Below are 19657 nucleotides of genomic sequence, written 5' to 3' on the forward strand. Positions count from 1 at the left end.
TGGGCAGCGCTACTAATGACCTGGTAAACGCGAACCCAAAAGACTTCTCCCCCTTTCACCTCACACCGGTGCTCGTCTGGAACGTAAAAAGCACATTCAGCCCCGGGGCGGTTCCTCCCGCTGCAACCGAGGCCCAAATCCCAGCCCTGGCCCGGAGTGGATGCATGCCACATACTTCTCCTTCTCGATTTCCATTGAAAGCCTCTTCATGTCCGTATCTTTGAAGTCAAAGGACAGGCTCTCGCTGATGAGGTTGAAGCTTGGCAGGTCGGTAGGCAGTGCCGTCGTACTTGAGTTCATGGACTGCTAAAGAGAGAGAGGACAAACGAATCACGTTTGGCCGCAAAAGTGTTCCTACAGCAAGTGTTCTGCAACACAGAGGTAAAATCAGAGCAAGACCTAAGCACGCAGCACAGGTAATGCTGTAATAAGGTCCCGATCTGCTACTCAGACAGGTAACAACACACTCTTTTGGAGCTGGGGGTATTCTACCTTGCGGCGGTGCTGAACGGGAAGGATCTCACATTTGCACGGGGAAAGGGAAGGGGCACGTGTATTCCTGAGGCGACACAGCCCACAGCCCGATTTGTCTGAACCAGGCTCGAACTTTCTGGAGAGCAGATTACGAGGCTCTTTTTCAGCTGGTGATCTCTTAACACGGAAGATGGCAAGCACTCCAAGGTGCTGCAGAAGCAGAGCAGCAAACAAGCCCAGCGTCCCAAGCACCAGATCAGCCTGAAGATCCCCTTGCTCCGTTCCCAATTTGCTCTTCAGTTCAGGGCTATTGCTCCTTTGGGACCCCGCTCTTTGCAGTAGTAAAGGGGAGACAAAACACCACCTCCCTTCAGAACCTATTGACAAAACTTTGTAAAATCTAGGTTTTATCACCGCTGTGCCACTTCAAACAATGCTGGACAGAAGCTGCCTCTTGGGAGACATCCGACAGCTATTTAACATTAAATTAAATTTTAAAAGTGCAAGCTGTGAACAGGGGCAACGTGAGACCCTGTATGACAGCAGAGTCCTGCACTCCACTGCTCCCCACGGTGTGAGCAAAGAACAACATAACCCCAAAGGGTTAACTTGGGATGCAATTTCAGTAAGATCCATGGAGATGCACCAATACATTTTTCTCTTCGCAGTAATTTACAGTTCCAAGTGTTTACGAACCGCTGCGAGATTCAGTTGGAAATGCAGAGATAACACAGGGAATCACTCATATCACACCTGAGCAAGGATCGGGGACTGTATTCCTCCTGCAAAATGCCGTGATATCCCCCACTGACACACTGCGCCAGGCCCTCAGATTTTATCTTCCCCTAAAAAAATGACCCTTCTCTCAGTCAAAAATTCCGTCACACCTCTAATAAATGGGCTCATTACCAGTAGAGGAAAAGCACCCTGACTCAAATCATCACTCTGCTCTTGCAATACGTTAGATGAGGTCGCAAGCAGCGGCACACGTCAAGGATGGCACAGCGGCTTCAGATGGCAGACTGTGTGCGTGGATGTGAGTCAGAACTGCTGCCAGCACGCTTAGCCCTCACTTTGGATACGAGAAATCCAGCCCAGCATCCAAAAGGTCACCCACCTCTCTGCTAGACAATCCTTCTTGCTTTAAGGGGTTCCTGTAATGAAAACAACGTGCCCAAACCAACCTGGACTGTGCAGGAGACGGTGCTGCAGAGACAGGCTGCTCTGGCAGCACGCACCAAAAGCTGGTGGGATGCTTCTAGGGTACCTGCCCCAACAAATGTCATCTTGAGCTTCAGCTGGTCATTTCTTTCCCTCATTTCTCCTATTTGGGATACTCCAGGGATTGTTTGCAGCTAGCCCCGCTTCAACAAGAACCGCTAGCGCCGGGGCGGTGACAGATTTACTCTGCACAATAACCTGCCTCTTTGCTCGCTGCCAGCCTGGAATTCACAAACAGACGGGGCTCGTCCCCTGCTCGCTCTTCGGCTGGACAAACCTGGGAGGGACGACATTTCATTTACCCTGCAGAGGCAAAGCTGGAACGCAAACAGCTAGTACAAGCATAAACAAGGCGGCACCCGAAACTGCACTGCTTGGTCTGGCTGGAGCGTTACAGGTAAGTTAGACTCACACGACAAGGCAACACGATTTCTTACTCCCCTTTGCGATCGCTGCCAGCGCAGAACACAGCCGCATTAATTCTGGAGCAGGCACTGGAAGGGACAGCTGAGTACCTAAATTCCAGTCTCGAAGGAAAGGGGACAGGTCTGCCAAAGCACTTAACTGATTTAAATACTTGCATCACATTGACATTCAAGTCCCTTCCCTGTAAGGCACACAGGTGTTTGCAAAGCCCTTCCCACGTGAGGTTCTACGATCTCTGCTGTGCAGGGGAGCCAGGACCATCAGAACCAGCCTGCTGGCCTTCAAACAACCTTTAGCATTTTTTTCAGCACAAGCTTGTTGGGTTTTGCTTTAAAAAAACCCAAACAGCAGCAGTAACAGTTGAGCAGGAATTTCAGTTGCTGCAATCATTAAGTCCAGATGCCAATTTGTCAGGGTTACTACAGCCACTTCCTCGCCTTTCCTCAGCAGTGCTCTTTCATGAAGCAATGAAAAATCGGCAGAGAAGTCAGAGAGCAGAAGCAGTGAGGAAGAGTAAGGAAAGAGCAAAGAGCATGCTGAGGGCTTTCAAAGGCATGGGCTTAGTATCTGGAGCAAAGCATGTCCCTGCCATTTGCAACAATCCTGGGCAAGCCTTGCACAAGGTGCAGAGATTTTTAATCCAGGGACATGGGGTGTCGCTGGGACACAGGATGATAAAGGGGACACAGACCTTTCCCCTTACGTGTTTCCTCACCTGGAACAAACTGCATAACCCTGTTACTGCATTAAAGCAATTTCCAGCAGTTAATAGAGGCAAGCACCATGCTGACAGGGGTCATCCCTCTGGAGCATAGAGCAAGCGAGACAGACCATACGGAGGAAGCACAGAGCAAGTCACGTCATGAGGCTTCCCCCACAAGGAGAGCTCCTCCTGTTGCTGCCACTGCCTTTACTTCGCTGCTCAGGAATTTGGGCAAGCCCAGGACAGCCACTTACTACTTCAAGAGGATCAGAGAAGCGATGGCTGCCTTTAGTCTTGCCATGAGTGGTACCTGAAGGGCAATGAAGGAGGCAAAGAGCCCTTGCCAAGTCAGTAAAGAATGAATCGTTCTCCCAGCCCTGACGGCCTGAGACTCAGATTCACGTCTTCTTTCTCATGCATCACCTACCAGTCCCATCACAAAGGCAGCTTGGGTTTCAAGGACTAAAAAGACACGGAAACAAGCTTTAAAGAACCGGGATGGGAGACTGGAAAGTTACAAGAAAAAAAAATAACTGTTTCTTGCCTTTTCTGTAACACATCCATCCACTCCCCCCATCCTCTGCCGCTCTTGTTCCCCCAGAGGGAAGTCCTGTCTCGCTCTCAGTGCCAGGGGATGACACAGCACAAGTACCGGGACCACAGAAAAGAACAAGCTCAGCATTACACCCTCATTAAGGAAGAGAGGAGCTGGAATCCAGCACCATTCGGCAGAGCTGCCATTCACCTGAGGGACACGAGCCTCCCAACAGCAGCTTTCAAAACCGCTTCATCCCTCAGGCCAAGCTGGGCTTATTCCCTCGGGCCGCGCTTGCCTGCCGGGTGCCCCTCTGCGCGGGCAGGGGAGGCAGGCTCGCCCGAATCCAGCTCTTTGAAGTAGCGCGCAGGAACAGGATCTCAGCAAATCTCACTTGTCTGCCCCAAACAGGCACGCAGCAGAGCGATGAGAGAAGCCACAGGGGAAGGGAGAAGGCAAGACCGGCATAACAGGGGACGGAAGGGCCAGCACGGTGTTGTCACCTGGACATGGGCACAACGGTCACGCTTTGCACCCTTCTGACGTTGGAAAACAACAGCCGTCAAGTCTGTGGGACACGGCGCTCCTCCCAGGGCTACGAGAGGGGCAGGAGGAGCGGCAGCTGCATGAGGGAACCCTGCCACCTTAACTGGGGAGGAAAAAAGCACGTCGCCTTCCCTCCTGGCACCGGCAGCCGTGTCAGGAAGGCCAAGGCTCTTTAGGGAAGGGAGAGGACGCAGTGCCGTGCGTCTGGACGAGGCAGCTCTCCGTGGATTGCTTCCAGGCAGATGTAGCTGGAGGGGTGGAGCTGAGCTCCATGCAACCCTACAACATTCCCGCTAATGAGGCTTTAACTCCGCAGGCAGGAAGGCAGCCGTACGGCCGCCCACCAGCACGGGCACGGGGATTTACACAGAAGGGCTCGCTAGCTGCGGATCTGCCGGTTTGACTAAGGATGGACACAGCACCACGAGGGAACACGGACATGTAAGAGCTGCTCAAACATCAACACTGATGCAGCCATGCAGCAGAGTTTCAATGAGCACACTCCACCCCGTGCACCCGTTAAACCCAGAATTAAAGAGCTGGTGGATCCCTTAAACCTAGTGACTTGTAAAATAAGGAGTGCTCCAAAGCCAAGCTTTGTAAAGCACTGAGGTAGCTAGCACTTGACTGAGTGTCCCCGTGGCTAAGAGCACTTGACTATTTTCCATCGCTGCCATTTTTAAAAGCTTCTGAACGTTTTTGTAGGGAAGTTCAGAGAACTGGGTTGAAAAGTTACTTCGGCTCAAGCCCTCTTCAATCTGGTCCTCAAAAGTTTCCTGAGGAGGAGGGAAGGAGCCTGCAGGTACAAATTAAAACTTCAGTACGAGACGGGTCGATAACTCCCACGTACGTCTGTTGAGTTCACTCCCGAAGCTGCCGAGCTCTTCCCCCTTCACCCCCCAGGACAGCGAGGCAGCCGAAGCGGCAGCCGTGGCAGGTGCGAGCCGCAGGAAGGGGAGCACTTGATGGGTTTTGCAGGCCCTGCAGCACAATTCGAGAAGTTGAGGAAAGGAACTGCCAGACAGATCAGAGCAATGGTCGTTTAGTCTGGCATTTCAGTCCCCGGCAGCAACCGGGACCAGATGCTTCAGAGAAAGGTGTGAAATCCTCTTAATGGGCAATTATGGAATAATCTCCCTGCAAGGAAGTTTTTTTCCAGCACATAGAGGCACAGTGTCCAGTTTATGCCCAAAGACTGAATTTACAGGTTCTGAACAATGTTTATCCCACCTAACAAGAATAAGGACATCCTCCGTTTTATAAGTATTTAACCCTATTTTAAAGGCTATTGCTGAGCTAGTACACTCCCCACGTGCTAGCAAAGCATGGCTCTGACATGGTTGTTAAATTGGTTTAAAATTTGCTGCCTTTAATTTCACCAGCAGCTCCCTTGCTCTTGTAGCATGAGGTAAGGTAGGTGAGGGAGGGAAAAAAAAAAAAAATATATAGCAAAGTGATCTTCTGCTGGATGGGGTGCCCGGATGAGAAGGGCAAGCACTGCTAAGGGTTTCTGAACAGCTGCTAAGCAAGGCAATGAGAGAGCCCACACCCCTCCACCGATGGGATGGAGATACCGGACTCCTCCAGGCTACAGAGGAGGGCACGTTCCCTGCCCGGAACTGGGGGTTACAATACAGAACGCTCTTACTGTGTAGGATGACTTGCTGGTGATCTCCAAAAGCTTCTGCTTTGCTCTCCGCTCAGACTCGCGAGCCTCCTGAAGGTCTTGCTTCAGCTGATCAGCCTCCTTCGCCCTACAAAGAAAAATAGCAAATGGCAAATATCAGCTTGAAGTTGAGAGGAATGAGAAGATGGAGAAGCAGGATTACAGTGTAGGTGCAGAATAGGCTGGCATTTGTCCCGCAACAAGACCTAAGCTAAGAAATCATTTGAGCAAGGGAAACGCCAGAACCTCTGACATGTGGGATGTTTTAACAAGCACAGAAGTCCAAGCCATAGAAGGGCAGCTCTAACGTGGGCTCTGTGTGAGCATCGGTGAGCGAGGCTAAGGGCTGGAGAAGCGTGCCGAGATGCCAGAACGGGGAGAACAACTTCAGAAGTTAAACTCAGACTTACAGCAGGAGCGGCATTTTTCTGACAAGTAAGCCTCCACTAACAATTATTTACTACATTCGAAAAGGAAAAAGCACCCAAGATCGCACAGCTTTGCCTGCTTGCAGGGCCCAGCAATTCTAAAACTAGTATTTACCCTTGAGTCTCAAGGACACCCCCCCCTCCACCCCCAAGGAGGAAGCCAAAGGAGGGAAGGAAGCTTTCTCTGCCAGACTGAAATTTGAGTGGAGACTTCACAAGATAGACACCAAAGCAAGAAGAGATGGACAAGGGCAGCGTTCGTCCAAGCAGAAGGGCTGACACCAAGCAAGCTCTCACGCGGAAAGGAGTAATCAGTTGGAAGGAAACAAGAATGATCTTTTACTTGCTCACTACCAAACGCACCATGGGACCTGGGCTCTGGTATCAAGAGGATGGGAACACCAGTTTTAACAAGAAGCAAGGACTCCAGGAGCTAGGGAGACCTCAAGGCTAACCTGAAACAGAGACCTCACGACTGGTAAGGAGCACTAAACAACTGAGAGGTAAATAGAGGAATAAAGAGAAAATAGGGAATGTAGATCTACCATCCAGAAGGAAAAAAAAAACGCCACAAGTGCTATTAATGTTGTCAAATGCTTTGGGAAATGCAGTGGGTGTTTGCAGAAATCACCCAAAAGTAGAGCTGGCTTCCGCTGCTGCTGTCAGGGCGCGGAAGGCAGAGTGCCAAGGACCACAGCACCTTCTCCCCCGCGAGCTGACAGCCCCTCTCCCTGCTGCTCTCACCACAGCATCGCTCCCAAAGAAGGCTTCAGAGAAGAGTCTCCAGCTCCAATCCAGGGAAAGACCAGGGCCACCACTGCTCTACCAGCACCCTTTCCCACTCGGGGAACAGCCCAGCTGTGGCAAACAGCGAGATGGAGAGAGAAACCAGCTGAGCCTTGGGGCTGTTTGCTGTTGTACATGCACGGGAGGCCAAGGGCTCACTGCAAACCGTTGCATGGACTAACTCAAGGCCTGAGCCGCTCTTTCAGCTAAGTCAGAAGGGGGTTGGAAAGCAAAGCAGAGGCAGCTGCAAGGTTGTACCCTCTGACCTCCTCTCCGACTCCTCCGCCATTTTCAGTGCCAACATCTCTGCCTCTAGCACCTTCTGTTCCATCAGTCGCTTCTCCTCCTCTGTCCGGATGGCCGTGGCTTTGATTCGCTGCATCTCCTGTTCAGCCTCAGCTGCTTTCTGAGCCAGGAGCTTGGCCTCCTCCTCCGTGATCTGAGCCTTCTCAGCCAGCAAGTCTGCTGTCTCTTCGGACCTCATCTGAGAATTAAGGCACATTTAAGTCATCAAGCGCACTGAACGTCTCCCCGAACGTGCTTACAAACCCTGGAGCAGGGCCCTGAGCTGCTCGCTCCGCACAGCCCATAGAGTCCCTCCCTTCCATGAAAGCCTGCAGCCTTCTGCAGCCAAGACCTGGATGAGGCTCTGCCCCAAATCCTCCTCCTTTGTGCTCCCGCCACAGCAGGCTAGCAGGATGAAATCAGCTCCATCCAGCCTCCTGATCACCGTCCACCAGCAGCAGTTTGAGAATAGCCACAGGACAATCACAGTGTGCTTCCTAAAACGCTTCAGCGGCGGAAAGAGTGAGGAACAGCTGCAGTGCCTCGGGAAACAGCCTCCCGGAGACTCACCAGAGCCTCGTTGGCCATCGTTGCCTCTTCCTTTAACTGCATCAATCTCCTCTCCAGCTCATCCCTTGTTCTCTCAGCCTCTTCTCTCATTTGCTTCTCTCGGGCCAGGCGCTGCCGTTCCATCTAGGAGAAAGGTATTGGGGAAAGCGAGGAGAAATAACACACATTAGGAAGGCTTTCCGTAGTAGGAGAAAGGGCCACTACGTGGGGGTTAGTGCACAGGACTGCACTGCTGCCTCCTCTCCGCTTATCAACACGGGGAACTTCACTAAAAGGGGGTGATCTGATGCACCCTGCTCCCTTGAAGAGTGCCATTCCCAAGACAATCCCCTGTCCTCTGATCGGTTACCCACAGCGCTGCCCCACAAGCTGCCTGCAGGTGATTACGTCCCCAGACAGCACCCTCCTATGCTGACCCACAGGGCGCACTCAGACAAGCAGGGTCCCAAGAGCTCCAGCTATGCCTAGAGTTTCTTACAGCAAGTTGAACTGACGGCAAGACTGGGCTTAAGGGCAGTCTGAGGGCATCTTCAAAATATCAGCTATACACACACCACAGGGGAGGAGTTTGAAGGACGTGGATAGCTGCTGCTTTTGATCAGACATCTAACCCAGCACGCTGGAAACTTCACTGCCACTCATTTATAGGGGAGGTCACCAAGGGCGTGACCACCCCATCAATTCCTAGATACAACAAACTCTCCCTCCAGCTCCGTCTGCAGGAAATAGCAATGCTTCTCCAGGTGGGGAAGATGCAAGCTAGGCTGAGACAGCCCACCAGAATCCTACCACCTCTTCCCAGAAGATGCTGAGAGCGTTGTGCAGACAGAGCGTGCCCAACAACTGCCTCTCGGCTAGCCAGGCGCCCAAAGGAGCCATCGGACTAATTAACACACCAAGTTTAAGCACTCCAGTACGACAGAGATGGGTGCATTATAAATATCCACGCTACAGCAAGGACTCGCAGCATTGCACAGGCCACCTGCTGGGTTTAATAAGGGAAATAAGTGCGACAAGACACATTTCTCCGCTCCTTGGACACCAACTGTGTTCTGAAAGCGGGACGCCCACTGCTCTAACCGCTCTGCTTCCTTCTATTAAAGGTTCCCCTCATTAATTATCATTACGATCTGCATCCCACTCAGGAATTCCATTAACAAGAATTCTCTATAGAAAAGGACTATCCGGAACCTAGGGAGGGAGGAGAGAGCAGGTGAGATAGCAGTGGCTAGCTCGGGAGAGGGCAGCCAACCCAAGCAGAAGCCTGACCTTTCCCGGAGAGCACAAGTGCTCTGGATTCGAGAGCTCATGCGAAGCGGCAAGCTTCTGCCCACCCTCAGTGCCCGTGGGTCACCTCCCACACCTCTCCCAGCAGCCCAACTAAGCGCAAGATCTCAGCTCTTGCTGGTGTTGTTCAAATGCACCAGAAAAGTCACAGGACTGCGAAACCTGAGGCCACCAGTGCTTGGACACCACGCTGCTCCTTCCAAGGAGGACCTTTTGCTCCACTAATGCCAACTCCTTACTGACCAGAGGAATCCCCGTGGGAAGCAAAAAGCCCCTCGTCCCCAGAGGGGCTGGCCCGGTCACCCTCGTAGCGACTCATGTCCTGTCCTCTCCTGCCACCCCACAAGCTACGGGAAGGAGAACTGCTTCAGGAGGTGCCTGCAAGACAAGCCACATCACATCTCCAGGCCAGCTGAGCTCCTCAACCCCAACTCCAGCACCATCCAGGCACCTCTGTGGACATGCCTGAACCCATTAACTTAGCAGTCCCTTGAGCAGAAGACTCTCCCGGGTGCAAGTGACTGCTTTGGTTTCTTCTGCTGCTATCTAGTGGTTTTATTGCGAAAGGGACATTTATATTCTAAGCACCAGTACTCAGATTAGCTGTGCAGGTTTCAGTGAGTAGAAAAGGTCTACGAGCAGAAAACAATGATTCATACAATCCAATTTGCTGATATATGCTCATCGGCTACACGCTGCTGCCTCCAAAGAGCCGTTTTTGCCGCCTGGGCTGGCCTGCGGCAGATAAAGGAGGCCAGCGCCGAATTAGCATGCAGGCTGCACACCCCGAAATGTCGGCATGCATTCCATCACCATGTAATTAGAAAATGAGGCGAAGAACTACGGCAAAGCACAGCTCCCTCTCACAGCCCCTGCTTTAATTACAAGCAACTACCCCAACACGCTACATCTTTCCAGCTACAGCACCCAGGCATAAACCGAGGCAGGGGAGATGCGCACACACTTGCAGGACACCCAGCTTAGCTCTTCCCTCCCGTCCTCCCAGTTCTGCTCCTGGGTGTGGGGGCTGGACTCGGGCTGCCAGGCTGCCATCAACCTGCAGAGCCAAGTTGAGAATGACTGGCGAGGTGGGAGCAGGCTACTAAAAAGAGATGTTTAGCTGAACCATCCCTCAAAGCTGCTCCGTGTGCTTGATGTCATTCTGGAGACTGTTCCTTCCCAAGTTCATTTGCATTTCTGATTTTGGCTCACGGTCTACTTATACAAGGTGTCTCTCACCTGTTTCCTGGCTTTCTCCTCCCTGGCCTGCGCTTTCATCTGCTGGACCTCCAACGAGTCTGCCTTTCTCCTCCTCATGAAGAGGTCGTGGTTTCCAATACACAGCTGAAGAATCTATTCCAGTCAAGGGTGAAGAGCGGAGAGAAACAGCTGTACACGTGATGACGATGAGGTGGTTTGTATTCTTGACACACAAAACCACTAGAACTGCTTTGGTTTGGTGCTTGTAAGCACTTCCACCCACTGATCTCAAACCCTATGAGCTCTCATACCCATATGAGGGGCCAGGAGCCGAGGCACAGCCAAGTCCCATACGAAGCACCAGCTCCTGGGCTATCAGCTCTTTGCAGAGACCAATTTTCTGTTTTCTGTGCAGCAGTTTCTGTGCAGCAACATGGTTCTGGCAAGTTTTATACCAGCCCTAAAAAGGCATTAGGCCAAATAATGAAACAAAGACTTCTACAGCTCCGACTGGTTCCCTGGTTCTCACTGCCCCCTTTCTTTAGGTTCAAGATGAACTTGCACCTTCTCCCAACTGCATGTTTAAAGCGTTGAGATTAAAAAAAAAAAAAAAAAAGAAAAAGAAGGAAAACCACTTTCTGTCTTGGACAAACAGAAGGCTTATCAAAAACTTCCTTGAACATCTTCAGATACCTTTGCTGAAGGGTTTTGAGCACCAGTGTGGTTTCTTCTGGTACTCAAGGAGAACAAGGAAGGTGGCAATACTAGAGGAGGGTTAGCAAAGGGGTGGGTACACAGAAGAGTGAAAGCTCTTTTCAGCAATAAAAGCAGGTTTCTAAACTCGGATTCTTTTCTAAAGGACTGGTTCGCATGCCTGTCTTCCATTTCACAAGTCACAAATGACTTCTCTGGAGTCAGAGGAGCTTCAGCACCATGAACCTGATGAGTGCAGTGAATGAGGCCTTTGTCAGGAAGCCCCACTTCCCTGTAGCACATGAAGTACGGGACAGCCTATAACTAGGACAGCAAAATTCCCCTCCCTTTCTTATAAGGATGGGAAAAATATCCCCCTCTGCCTTCTGCAGGTCCCTCGTGCGACTTAACACGGTGCACAGCTACTACAGAATCTGCATCAAAGCTCCTCCAGATACCAAATCCAGAACACTAGCTAAAGCTGGTCCCTAACACGGATGCTGAACAGAACAGCTCAACGTAGCCCCCTCCATCCTTGTACAAGGAGAGCGTCCTCAGAGGGGATCAGCCTGGGAAAAAACCAGGGCTGCGACTGTGCTAATGCTGCATCCCAGACCAGGGAGATCTACGTCACAGGGCAGAACGGAAAAGATCTGCAGGAGAAGAAAGGGGATCTGGAGCAAAGACGGGGGTGACGAGAAAGTTTTACTCACTAAGTGCTTCCGCCATGCAGGTCAGCTGTAACGCGAGAGCTCAGAAAGGGAGCACAAAAACAGGAGAGGGGGAAGAGGTTCTGTGAAGGAGCTTGACTTGAGCTTCCCCCTTCTCTTCTAGAGGCTATGACCGAGTAGTAACTGCTATACCAAATCACATCTACAGTCCAGCCAGCCCAGCACGCTCCCTCCAACTGCTCGAAGGAAAAGCCCCAAAACAACATTGTCTCGTACTGCCGGCAGAAACTACTGCTGGAGGCAATAAAAATTACTCTGTCTGTAGACTTACCAGCTTATTCACGCGCAGCTTTGATGAATTGAATTTAAAAACATCAATCTTTTTGTCCAATGGCTTAATCGTAAACTGAAAAGGAAAAAATAAAGAGGTAGAGAGTTATCAGGGAGCGGCGCACTTAATAAAAACGCAGCTATAAAAGTCTTACTGAAAGCTTTGGCTCAGAGGAGGTCAGCAGTGTCAGACAAACAAAGCTGAGAGCTGTCCCCGTGGCTTGTAGCCAAGCAAGAGAACTAGTACCAAAAGCAACCAAGGAGACAACCGTTCCTCCGGTCAGAAAAACGCAAGTGCCACACAGAAGCAGCGAGTGCTGTCCACGTACAGACTGCAGTGCCCGACAGCCGGTGTCCTCTGCAGAGCACCGTGCAGCGGGGCAGAGACAGCTCAGCACCTCCCGAGGAAAGGCAAGGTGCTGCTCTCCTGGCAGCTGTAACGAACGGAGAAGGTACGCAGAAAATCATGACATTTCTGAACGGAGGAAGAACCAGCTCAGCCGCCCGATGGACGGGCAGGAGGGTTGCATTAGGAACACAGCAACAGGAGCTGCTGCCCTTCCCCTTGACACCTCTACTTGCAAGGGCTCTCCAAAAGGATTTTCCATGCGTTTTGTTCTCCAGAAGTCAGCTGTGTCACCAGACTGCTCTGCAATTCAAAATAGCATTCCCTCGCTCTAACTTGTATTTACAGTCCACGTGCCAACCGAAGAGCTGTAACCTGGGTTTACCCTCTCCCGAGAGCTGTCCCGAGCGGGTCTCTCGAGAGGATATAGGTGGCATCGCCAGACTCGAGACTTCCCCTGGATAGACAGAAGTATCTGAGCTAACAAAGGGATACTTGGAGAGATGGAGTGCTCCACAACGCCGCATTTTTTTGAAGGCATGCATCTATTCCATCACTCCCCCACAAGCTACGAAAATAACCAGCTGAAGAGACAGCACTCGAGCAGGCAGTCTGTGTCCATTAAAGTAGGTCTATTTGTCAATACATTGTACTGCCTGAAAAGGGCTCAGCCGAACTCGCCCTGGCAGTGTTTTGTTTTGTCAGCTTAAGAGCCAGTCTTTTAAGACTTTCACACAGGCAGACGTGCGTGAATGTCCCTGGACTCGGGCTCCGGCAGAACCCCCACCAGTCATTGAATGCAAGAGCAGAAGTACGCCAGGAGAGGAATTTCGGTTCCACGTAAACAGTCAATCTTTGTTAGGACGGATTAAACCCTTCTGTTGTGTCGACGTAGCTGTCATACCCAGCTATTACGCCCGTTTACTATCACGTCAGGTCTACTTGTGGTCATCTTATTACACAGATGATTGACCTGATGGAAGGTGGCAGTCCTTTCCCCCCAAGAGAAAGCTCTGTTACAGTCTTGTGTCAAGGCCTGGTTACGGAGGCTTCAATCCCCAGATTTCTGAGGCAAGGCCTGATCAGACAGCTTCCGCTGCGCTCGTGTGTCACGGGCAGGAAAGCCTTCGAAAGCCACGAAGTGCTGGGCTGTTTTGCAGAGTTGTGAAGCTCTTTATTTTCAAGGAGTAAAACACGCGAAGAGAATTCCAGCACGGCCTTACTACTTACAAAGCTTCACAAGACATGCACTAAATGCAGCTGATGAGAAACCTTTAGCTTTTACCCTGATCGATATCATGTTTAGACTGGAAAACAGTTTTTAATTAAGAAGTTAATTTTCTTCCTTACCATAAAGGCAGCTGGTTTTCTTTGAGCAGCTCTCACAGACTGAAAATTGAGCAGACCAGTTTCCCCTCCACAGCCAATTTCACTGCTATTCTCAACTAGGTTTGGTGGCCAATGATTCAGAAGATTCATATTTACGCTCTGGATTTAATAAATATCTCTCCAATAGCAGGCTTAAATTACTCAACTTCCTAAAAAGATTCCAGCTGTTATGCTAAGCCCGGCAGCCTGAAAACTCAAGATGATGTAATGATACGGCAAGAGCTCTTCTCGCCAGGAATACATCTCACAAGATTTCATAATACAGTATATATACACAGTAATATATACCGTAATACATACAGTAAAGCAGAGATCTCAACTTCTGAACTTTGATATTTGGGCTAAGCCCATCAGCAGCAATTTTGGTTTTTTGAAAAAAATTACATAGCGGGTTTGAACGCACTCTAAAACCAAACAGGGGAATAGCTCCCAGCTGACCTCTTGTACGCCCACTCCTGGAAGGTTTCAGAAAGGCTCGGAATTAAGATTTCAATTGGAGAAGCTGAGCTGCCCTTAGCTAAGCTAGTGATAGCAAGCACAGCAGACAGAAAAGCTAAGAAAATAATTTGAAATCGCAATTGTGCTCTCAGTGCTCTCGGGGAATAGGGGGGATGTATCCATACCTCTTTATCGCTGTATGAGATATTCCGGATCTCGTTCCACGGAAAGGAGATTTTAGGGGTCAACCTGTTGTCTGGGTCATAAATGTGAAGACCCAAGGCGTCAACTCCAAGGAGCAGTTCGGTGCCCTTTTTATTCTATGGGAGGAAAGAAAAGAGCAGAAAACCCTTTTATTCCACTCGGAGGGTCTGACACGAGCCGTTTTAGCTTCATCGACCAGCCCTGAGCAGTGACCCACCAGCCCTGCATCTTAAAAGAGCTGCTGCCTCCCCGGCAGCTAGCGGCGGAGCACGCTGCAGCAGGGACTCTCAGCGAGGCACCGCAGCCACCTCCCAGGTCTGCTGGCTCTCCACGGCTCCACTCATCCGACCTCGCAGCAACACAAAGGATGAAGACTAACACGAGAGCTACGCCAGCAAGAAAACACGACCCGCGACCTGCACTCACCCTAATCGCAAAATAGTTCACTCCGTACATCTCCAAGTCCTGAGCTATCTTCAAATACTCCATTTCAGCTTCATCTCTGTCAGACAAAAAAAGGCCAGTGTTACGATGTTTGGTAGGATCAGAGAGAGGGGGATGGCTGCTCCTTCTGATCCTAAGCACTCACAAGGCTTTAAAGCCTGGACGTTCTCTATCGCACAGGTCAAGCCTGTCTTTGCTGGCAGGATCAATAAAGTCCAACAGCAAATCCCACTCTGCAGCTTGCCGGCATCTTAATGGCTGCGGACGCCTGCCCAGCGAGATGCAGCGCTTCGAGCCTCGCTTTGTCCATCTCCCAACCCCTTAAGCGTAAACAGGAAATCCCTGGCTGGGAGACCCCCGTTTCAGATCCATCTGACTGCAGGCTTATCCCCCCCAAGGAGCATTTTACCACCCGAGGCAGCAATACACCTCGTCAGTCTGAATCCCCGTTTCTTTTCCTGGCCCAAAAAGCACCCCGACCCCCGAGGCAGGCAGGGCTGCCCGCCTCCCTGCCCCTCTGCAGGTGGTCCCTCCCTGAGCATCAGTCCTAGATTCTGCCGAGGACCCCGGCAGCGACCAGGGGACAGCAGGGCACATGCGGAGCAATCACAGAAAGCCCTTTGCCCTTCGTGAGTCTGCTACAGAGGTGTGCCGGGACGAACCCTGCTGTCAGCAGAGCTCATCCATCACCTGCCCAAGCTCCCCAAACCCCGGTGACTCTTCAGGCGAGGGGACTGACCCTGACCCCCCCCACTGCAGCACACAGTCACCTTGCTCTGCCTCGGTGCTCTGCATACCAGGCTGTTATCCTTTCCTCCCACATCTCTGGAGTCATCTGGTACAGGTTTATCACCTGAGGTACGTGGGGAGACAGAGACCAGGTCACACCGCTGCCCTGGTCCCAGCCTCCTTAGCTAGCAAGCAGGCCAGAAACACCCGAGCCCCAGGCAACCCTTCCCCAGCACCACGTCCGACCTCAAGACTCTCAGCCGGGCAGGCTCAGCCCCGCACCCGGCCATCGCCCAGCGCTCGCTCAACCCTCCCAAGCACGCAGCGCAGGCAAACCGTCCCCAGGCCGTCGCGAGGACACGCAGGCAGGATGAAACCGTGAAAAGAAAGAAAACATTTGCTTCTGGTTTTATTAAAATATGTCCGAAAGAGACTGAATTCTCTCCCCTCAATACATCTTTTTGGATTGTTTGCCTCAGTAAGGAAGCCCAAGGAAAGCGAAGCAGGGTGCACCCCGCAGGCAGTCCCACAGAGACCTTCTCTGCAAAGGGCTCTGTTACACAAAACACCACCAGGCTCGGAAAGCTACTCCTCCGCTCGGCCGAGCTCCTTACCCGCTTCGGAAGCAACTCCTCTTGCGCCAAGAAGCCTCGCTTGTGGACGTTGGGATCGTAATCGCCATACTGGAAAGAAGCACAGACATCGTGCCCGCCCCAGGTTAACAACACGGGCAAGTAAAACTCTCCACCCTTACACATCCACCCCTTGGGGAGAGAGCAAATGCAGACTGCTCACACCCTTCACAACCTGTTAGAGCAGAGAACATATGCTGCTTGGTAAATTTAATAACTGTATTTTCTTTGTCATTTGATTGCCGATAGAAACTAACATCCTCCTTCTACTCATGCAGCAGAGGTGGAAGCAGAACAAAACTTCCCACCATCAGCTGACGTCCACCATCAGCCCACCAGCTGGACTAGATGATCGTTGTAGGTCCCTTCCAATGCACTATTCTATTCTACTCTAATTACTATGCCCGGAAAACACTTCCTCCAATGCAAGGCAAGACTCGCTCTGCAGCTGAGAGGTCCTTGCCCTCCCACTGGTAGTGGGACAGGGAGTCAAGATATGGACAAGACCTGTCCCTAAAGACTGATCGATACCAGTAATTCGGGTGAGGCAGACAGCAGTTTCTCTGCTGCTGCACATCATCCTAACGAACAAATATAAAACAGATTACGGGAGTTTGACAGACTCCTCTCGGGCAGGTGTCGGCTTTTCTGCCGGAGGGTCTGTTGCTCAACTGGGTTGTAGAATCCAATTCAGATTTGTTAAGTGCATCCAGTAATTACTAGTATTTGTTTAGATTTACATCTTTCTGAGCAGCATATAAAGTGACTGAGAAATAAAACTGCTTATTAACAGATTGAAAAGCCGAGTGTCCCTGCAGTGCATGTGAAAATGAATTTACCTCCTGTACAGCTTAAGAGGGCAGGAAACCGCCAGAAAACGGCACCTCAAATAACCTAGCAAGTTCAAGAGAAGAGGACGATGGATGCGAGGCACGTACATGAAATGCTGCGATTTTCTTTCACCTGGCAAACAGGACTTCTGCAGTGACATTACCCAATTACACAAGACACAGCAACGTTTGCTCAAGTCACTCGTTTTGCAAGGGAGACAGCCCTTCCCTCCCTGCTTTTCTGAAGGACCTCAGCTCAGAAAGTACAAAATGGTGACAATTTTTAAAGCCAGACCAAGACACACATGGTGGTCATGTAATAAGTCAGGAAGCTTTCTGTATCAGCCTCCTTTTAATGACAGAACCATCACGTTGTACACTAAAACCAGAACTCAGCATCAAAAGTCGACACATACATCCTCTCCGCAGCCCAGCGAGCAACGTCTCGTAGACGACAAGCAGGGATTAAAGACGCAAATATTGATTTGGAGCCAATGCAGATGCGAAGGAAGCATGCAACGATCAACACTGACTCAGACTTCAATTAATATAACAAAACCGCCACGGATTTCATTCAGGAGGGTGCTGAGCAGCGGCAACTGTCTGTCTTCCAAGGTCTACAGATGCTCGGAGCTCCTCAGAAAGCAGCGCATTGCAGGTACACGTCCCTTGAACCCACATCAAAAGGGAACAGCAATAAAAACGTGGCACTGGCAAAGGAAACAACTCCAATAACCTTGGAGAGGCAGAAAATAAATCATTTTTAGGTGATGAAAATAACAGCAAATAGGATTAACGCGATTATTTTTTGTTGTGATCTACCGTGGAGATCCAAGACTAAGTATGGATTATGTGATTTTCATGTGGTGAAAAATATTGCCAGGTCCCAAAGGAATTTTTGTACTGAGAGGGAGTCTGGATGAGAACATTAATTATTCACAAGTCAAAAATCAACAAAATGGCTTAAGTATTGCAGTGTTTGTTGGCTCAAATGATTCGGCAAACATACCTTTAAAGACCTTTTCAATTAAATAATTACTTCAAAACTGTCAGGGAATTTCAGCTCCTGTTAATTGAACTATATGATTAATATTCACGGTTACACACGGAAGTTGCCTTTACCTCATTCATACGCCTGGCTTACATCGTCCTGGATAAACACAGGCATGTTCACTTCAAACTATTAACACCAAGTACTGTTTGTTTGGGGGAAAAACCAAAAATAAGAGAGCCCTTTGCTAGTGCTACAAGATTTGAAGTGCTGAGAGGGCTGCAGCACGGCAGCGATCTACATTTAAGGGGCAAGAAATGGAAGAACCTCCTGGACGTCACCATTTTCTGCCGGGATGCATTTTTCAGTAGATCCCACGTCTCTCCCTGCTATTTAAAACCTGAACCACCTCCAGTATCTGAACGCAGCGTGGGTGGTTTGAATGCAGGGCGAGAGGGGAAAACACATAGTAATTCCCCAAACAAACACAATGATATAGAAATAAGTAAGCTTTTATTTTTATGACCCACACGCTTACTTTGTTATTGCAGGTAGGTGTGCAACAACACTACAAACCAACCTGGCCGTCAATCAAATGGCCGCAAACATAACGCTATGTCAGGCTATCATGCCCCTAATCATGCAAATCAGCATGTTATTAGTGAAATTACTGTGCTCAGTGGCCGCTTTCTTGTCCAGAAAGGACATCATTATCCTATTTAACTGGAAGACGACGACCTGCAACATCTTTCTTCCCAGCTCCGTACCGAAGACGGGCATTCAGCTTTCTCCTTTGCTGAAAAAAAAAAAGGCAGAAGGGGAAACCCTGCCTGGAGGGGCAGCAAGGAAAAGCGATGTCTGATGCAGACATGAAAGCACATTAGCAAAGATGAGAAAAGGCATCCCCCTCTTCCACCTTCTCACAATCTCTGTGCAGAATCAAGACGCGCAAGGTTAGGAGAACTGCTCTGACTCCAGCTGACCTCCTCCAGACGACCGAGCGTCGAGCACGTCGAGTGTGCTACCGAGCGCAAGGTCAGCAGCCGAGCTGCAAGAAGAGAAAGGGGACGGCACAACAGCCCCGTACCACATTACAGCCTGTTCCCGGTCGCGCGAGCAGAAGCTGTCACGGCCAAGAGTTAACAGCGCTCAATATTTACCCAATGGTTTATTCATTTTGGCAACAGGAAAAGTCATCCCCTATGTATCCTCTGCTCAGCAGGTCAACAGAGAAAAAGCCAAGTAAGTGTTTACTCGTGCACTCTAATAAGAGTGATGAATGTTTCACAGAAATAGAAACATTTCTAAAAGCAACTCATCTTTCCCTGGCTGGCGAGTCTCTTGATCAAAGTACGGTTTCATCAATATTCTGACTACGAGGAGAAAACATCTTTTTCTAGTAAATTCAAACGTTCATCATCAAAGAACACTGCTGCACGTCGCCCAGGGCTGCATCCAGACAAACCGGGCATGGACTAAAGGGTTATGAGGAAGATTATTCGGCAACTCGGAAAAAGCCACGGTGAAACACTGAGGACTGGCCTCTGTTTCCAACCAGCCCGGATCAGGCCCTCTCTTCAGGCAACAGAGCCAGAGCCCCCTCTGCACCGTCAGCTAAGGTGGTCTCACGGACCAGAGAGCTACCCTGCTTCTTCCAAAACTGCTCGACAGTCGTGCTCCTCAAGGACAGGCAGACGGGCCAGACCCAGGGCACGGCCACCTGCCCGCGGTCCTGCGAGCCAAATCACCTCCCTAAATCGCATCCAGAGAGTCAGAACCGGCTACGACCACGAGGCTACGGCGATAACATAGCTGGGCTGCGATCGGACTCCA

General features: G+C 50.5%; 1 protein-coding gene across 7 annotated transcripts in view; it reads right to left on the reverse strand.

Annotated features, from left to right (window-relative positions):
* The window catches only part of NF2 (NF2, moesin-ezrin-radixin like (MERLIN) tumor suppressor), a 49576-nt gene that overhangs the window by 13641 nt on the left and 16278 nt on the right, over nucleotides 1-19657 (reverse strand). For 4 of the 7 annotated variants that reach the window (XM_075516648.1, XM_075516650.1, XM_075516652.1 and 1 more), the window contains exons 5-14: nucleotides 15986-16054; nucleotides 15413-15495; nucleotides 14625-14700; nucleotides 14180-14314; nucleotides 11823-11897; nucleotides 10167-10280; nucleotides 7641-7763; nucleotides 7052-7269; nucleotides 5554-5659; nucleotides 176-306 (exon numbers count right to left, since the gene is read on the reverse strand). In XM_075516648.1, the coding sequence (XP_075372763.1) occupies nucleotides 176-306; nucleotides 5554-5659; nucleotides 7052-7269; nucleotides 7641-7763; nucleotides 10167-10280; nucleotides 11823-11897; nucleotides 14180-14314; nucleotides 14625-14700; nucleotides 15413-15495; nucleotides 15986-16054 (1130 nt within the window). The remainder of the gene's footprint in view (nucleotides 1-175; nucleotides 307-5553; nucleotides 5660-7051; nucleotides 7270-7640; nucleotides 7764-10166; nucleotides 10281-11822; nucleotides 11898-14179; nucleotides 14315-14624; nucleotides 14701-15412; nucleotides 15496-15985; nucleotides 16055-19657) is intronic. The other 3 variants (XM_075516649.1, XM_075516653.1, XM_075516655.1) reach the window with 1 other exon arrangement.

The sequence above is a fragment of the Mycteria americana genome, chromosome 13 (genome assembly GCF_035582795.1).
Source record: "Mycteria americana isolate JAX WOST 10 ecotype Jacksonville Zoo and Gardens chromosome 13, USCA_MyAme_1.0, whole genome shotgun sequence".
Taxonomy (NCBI): domain Eukaryota; kingdom Metazoa; phylum Chordata; class Aves; order Ciconiiformes; family Ciconiidae; genus Mycteria; species Mycteria americana.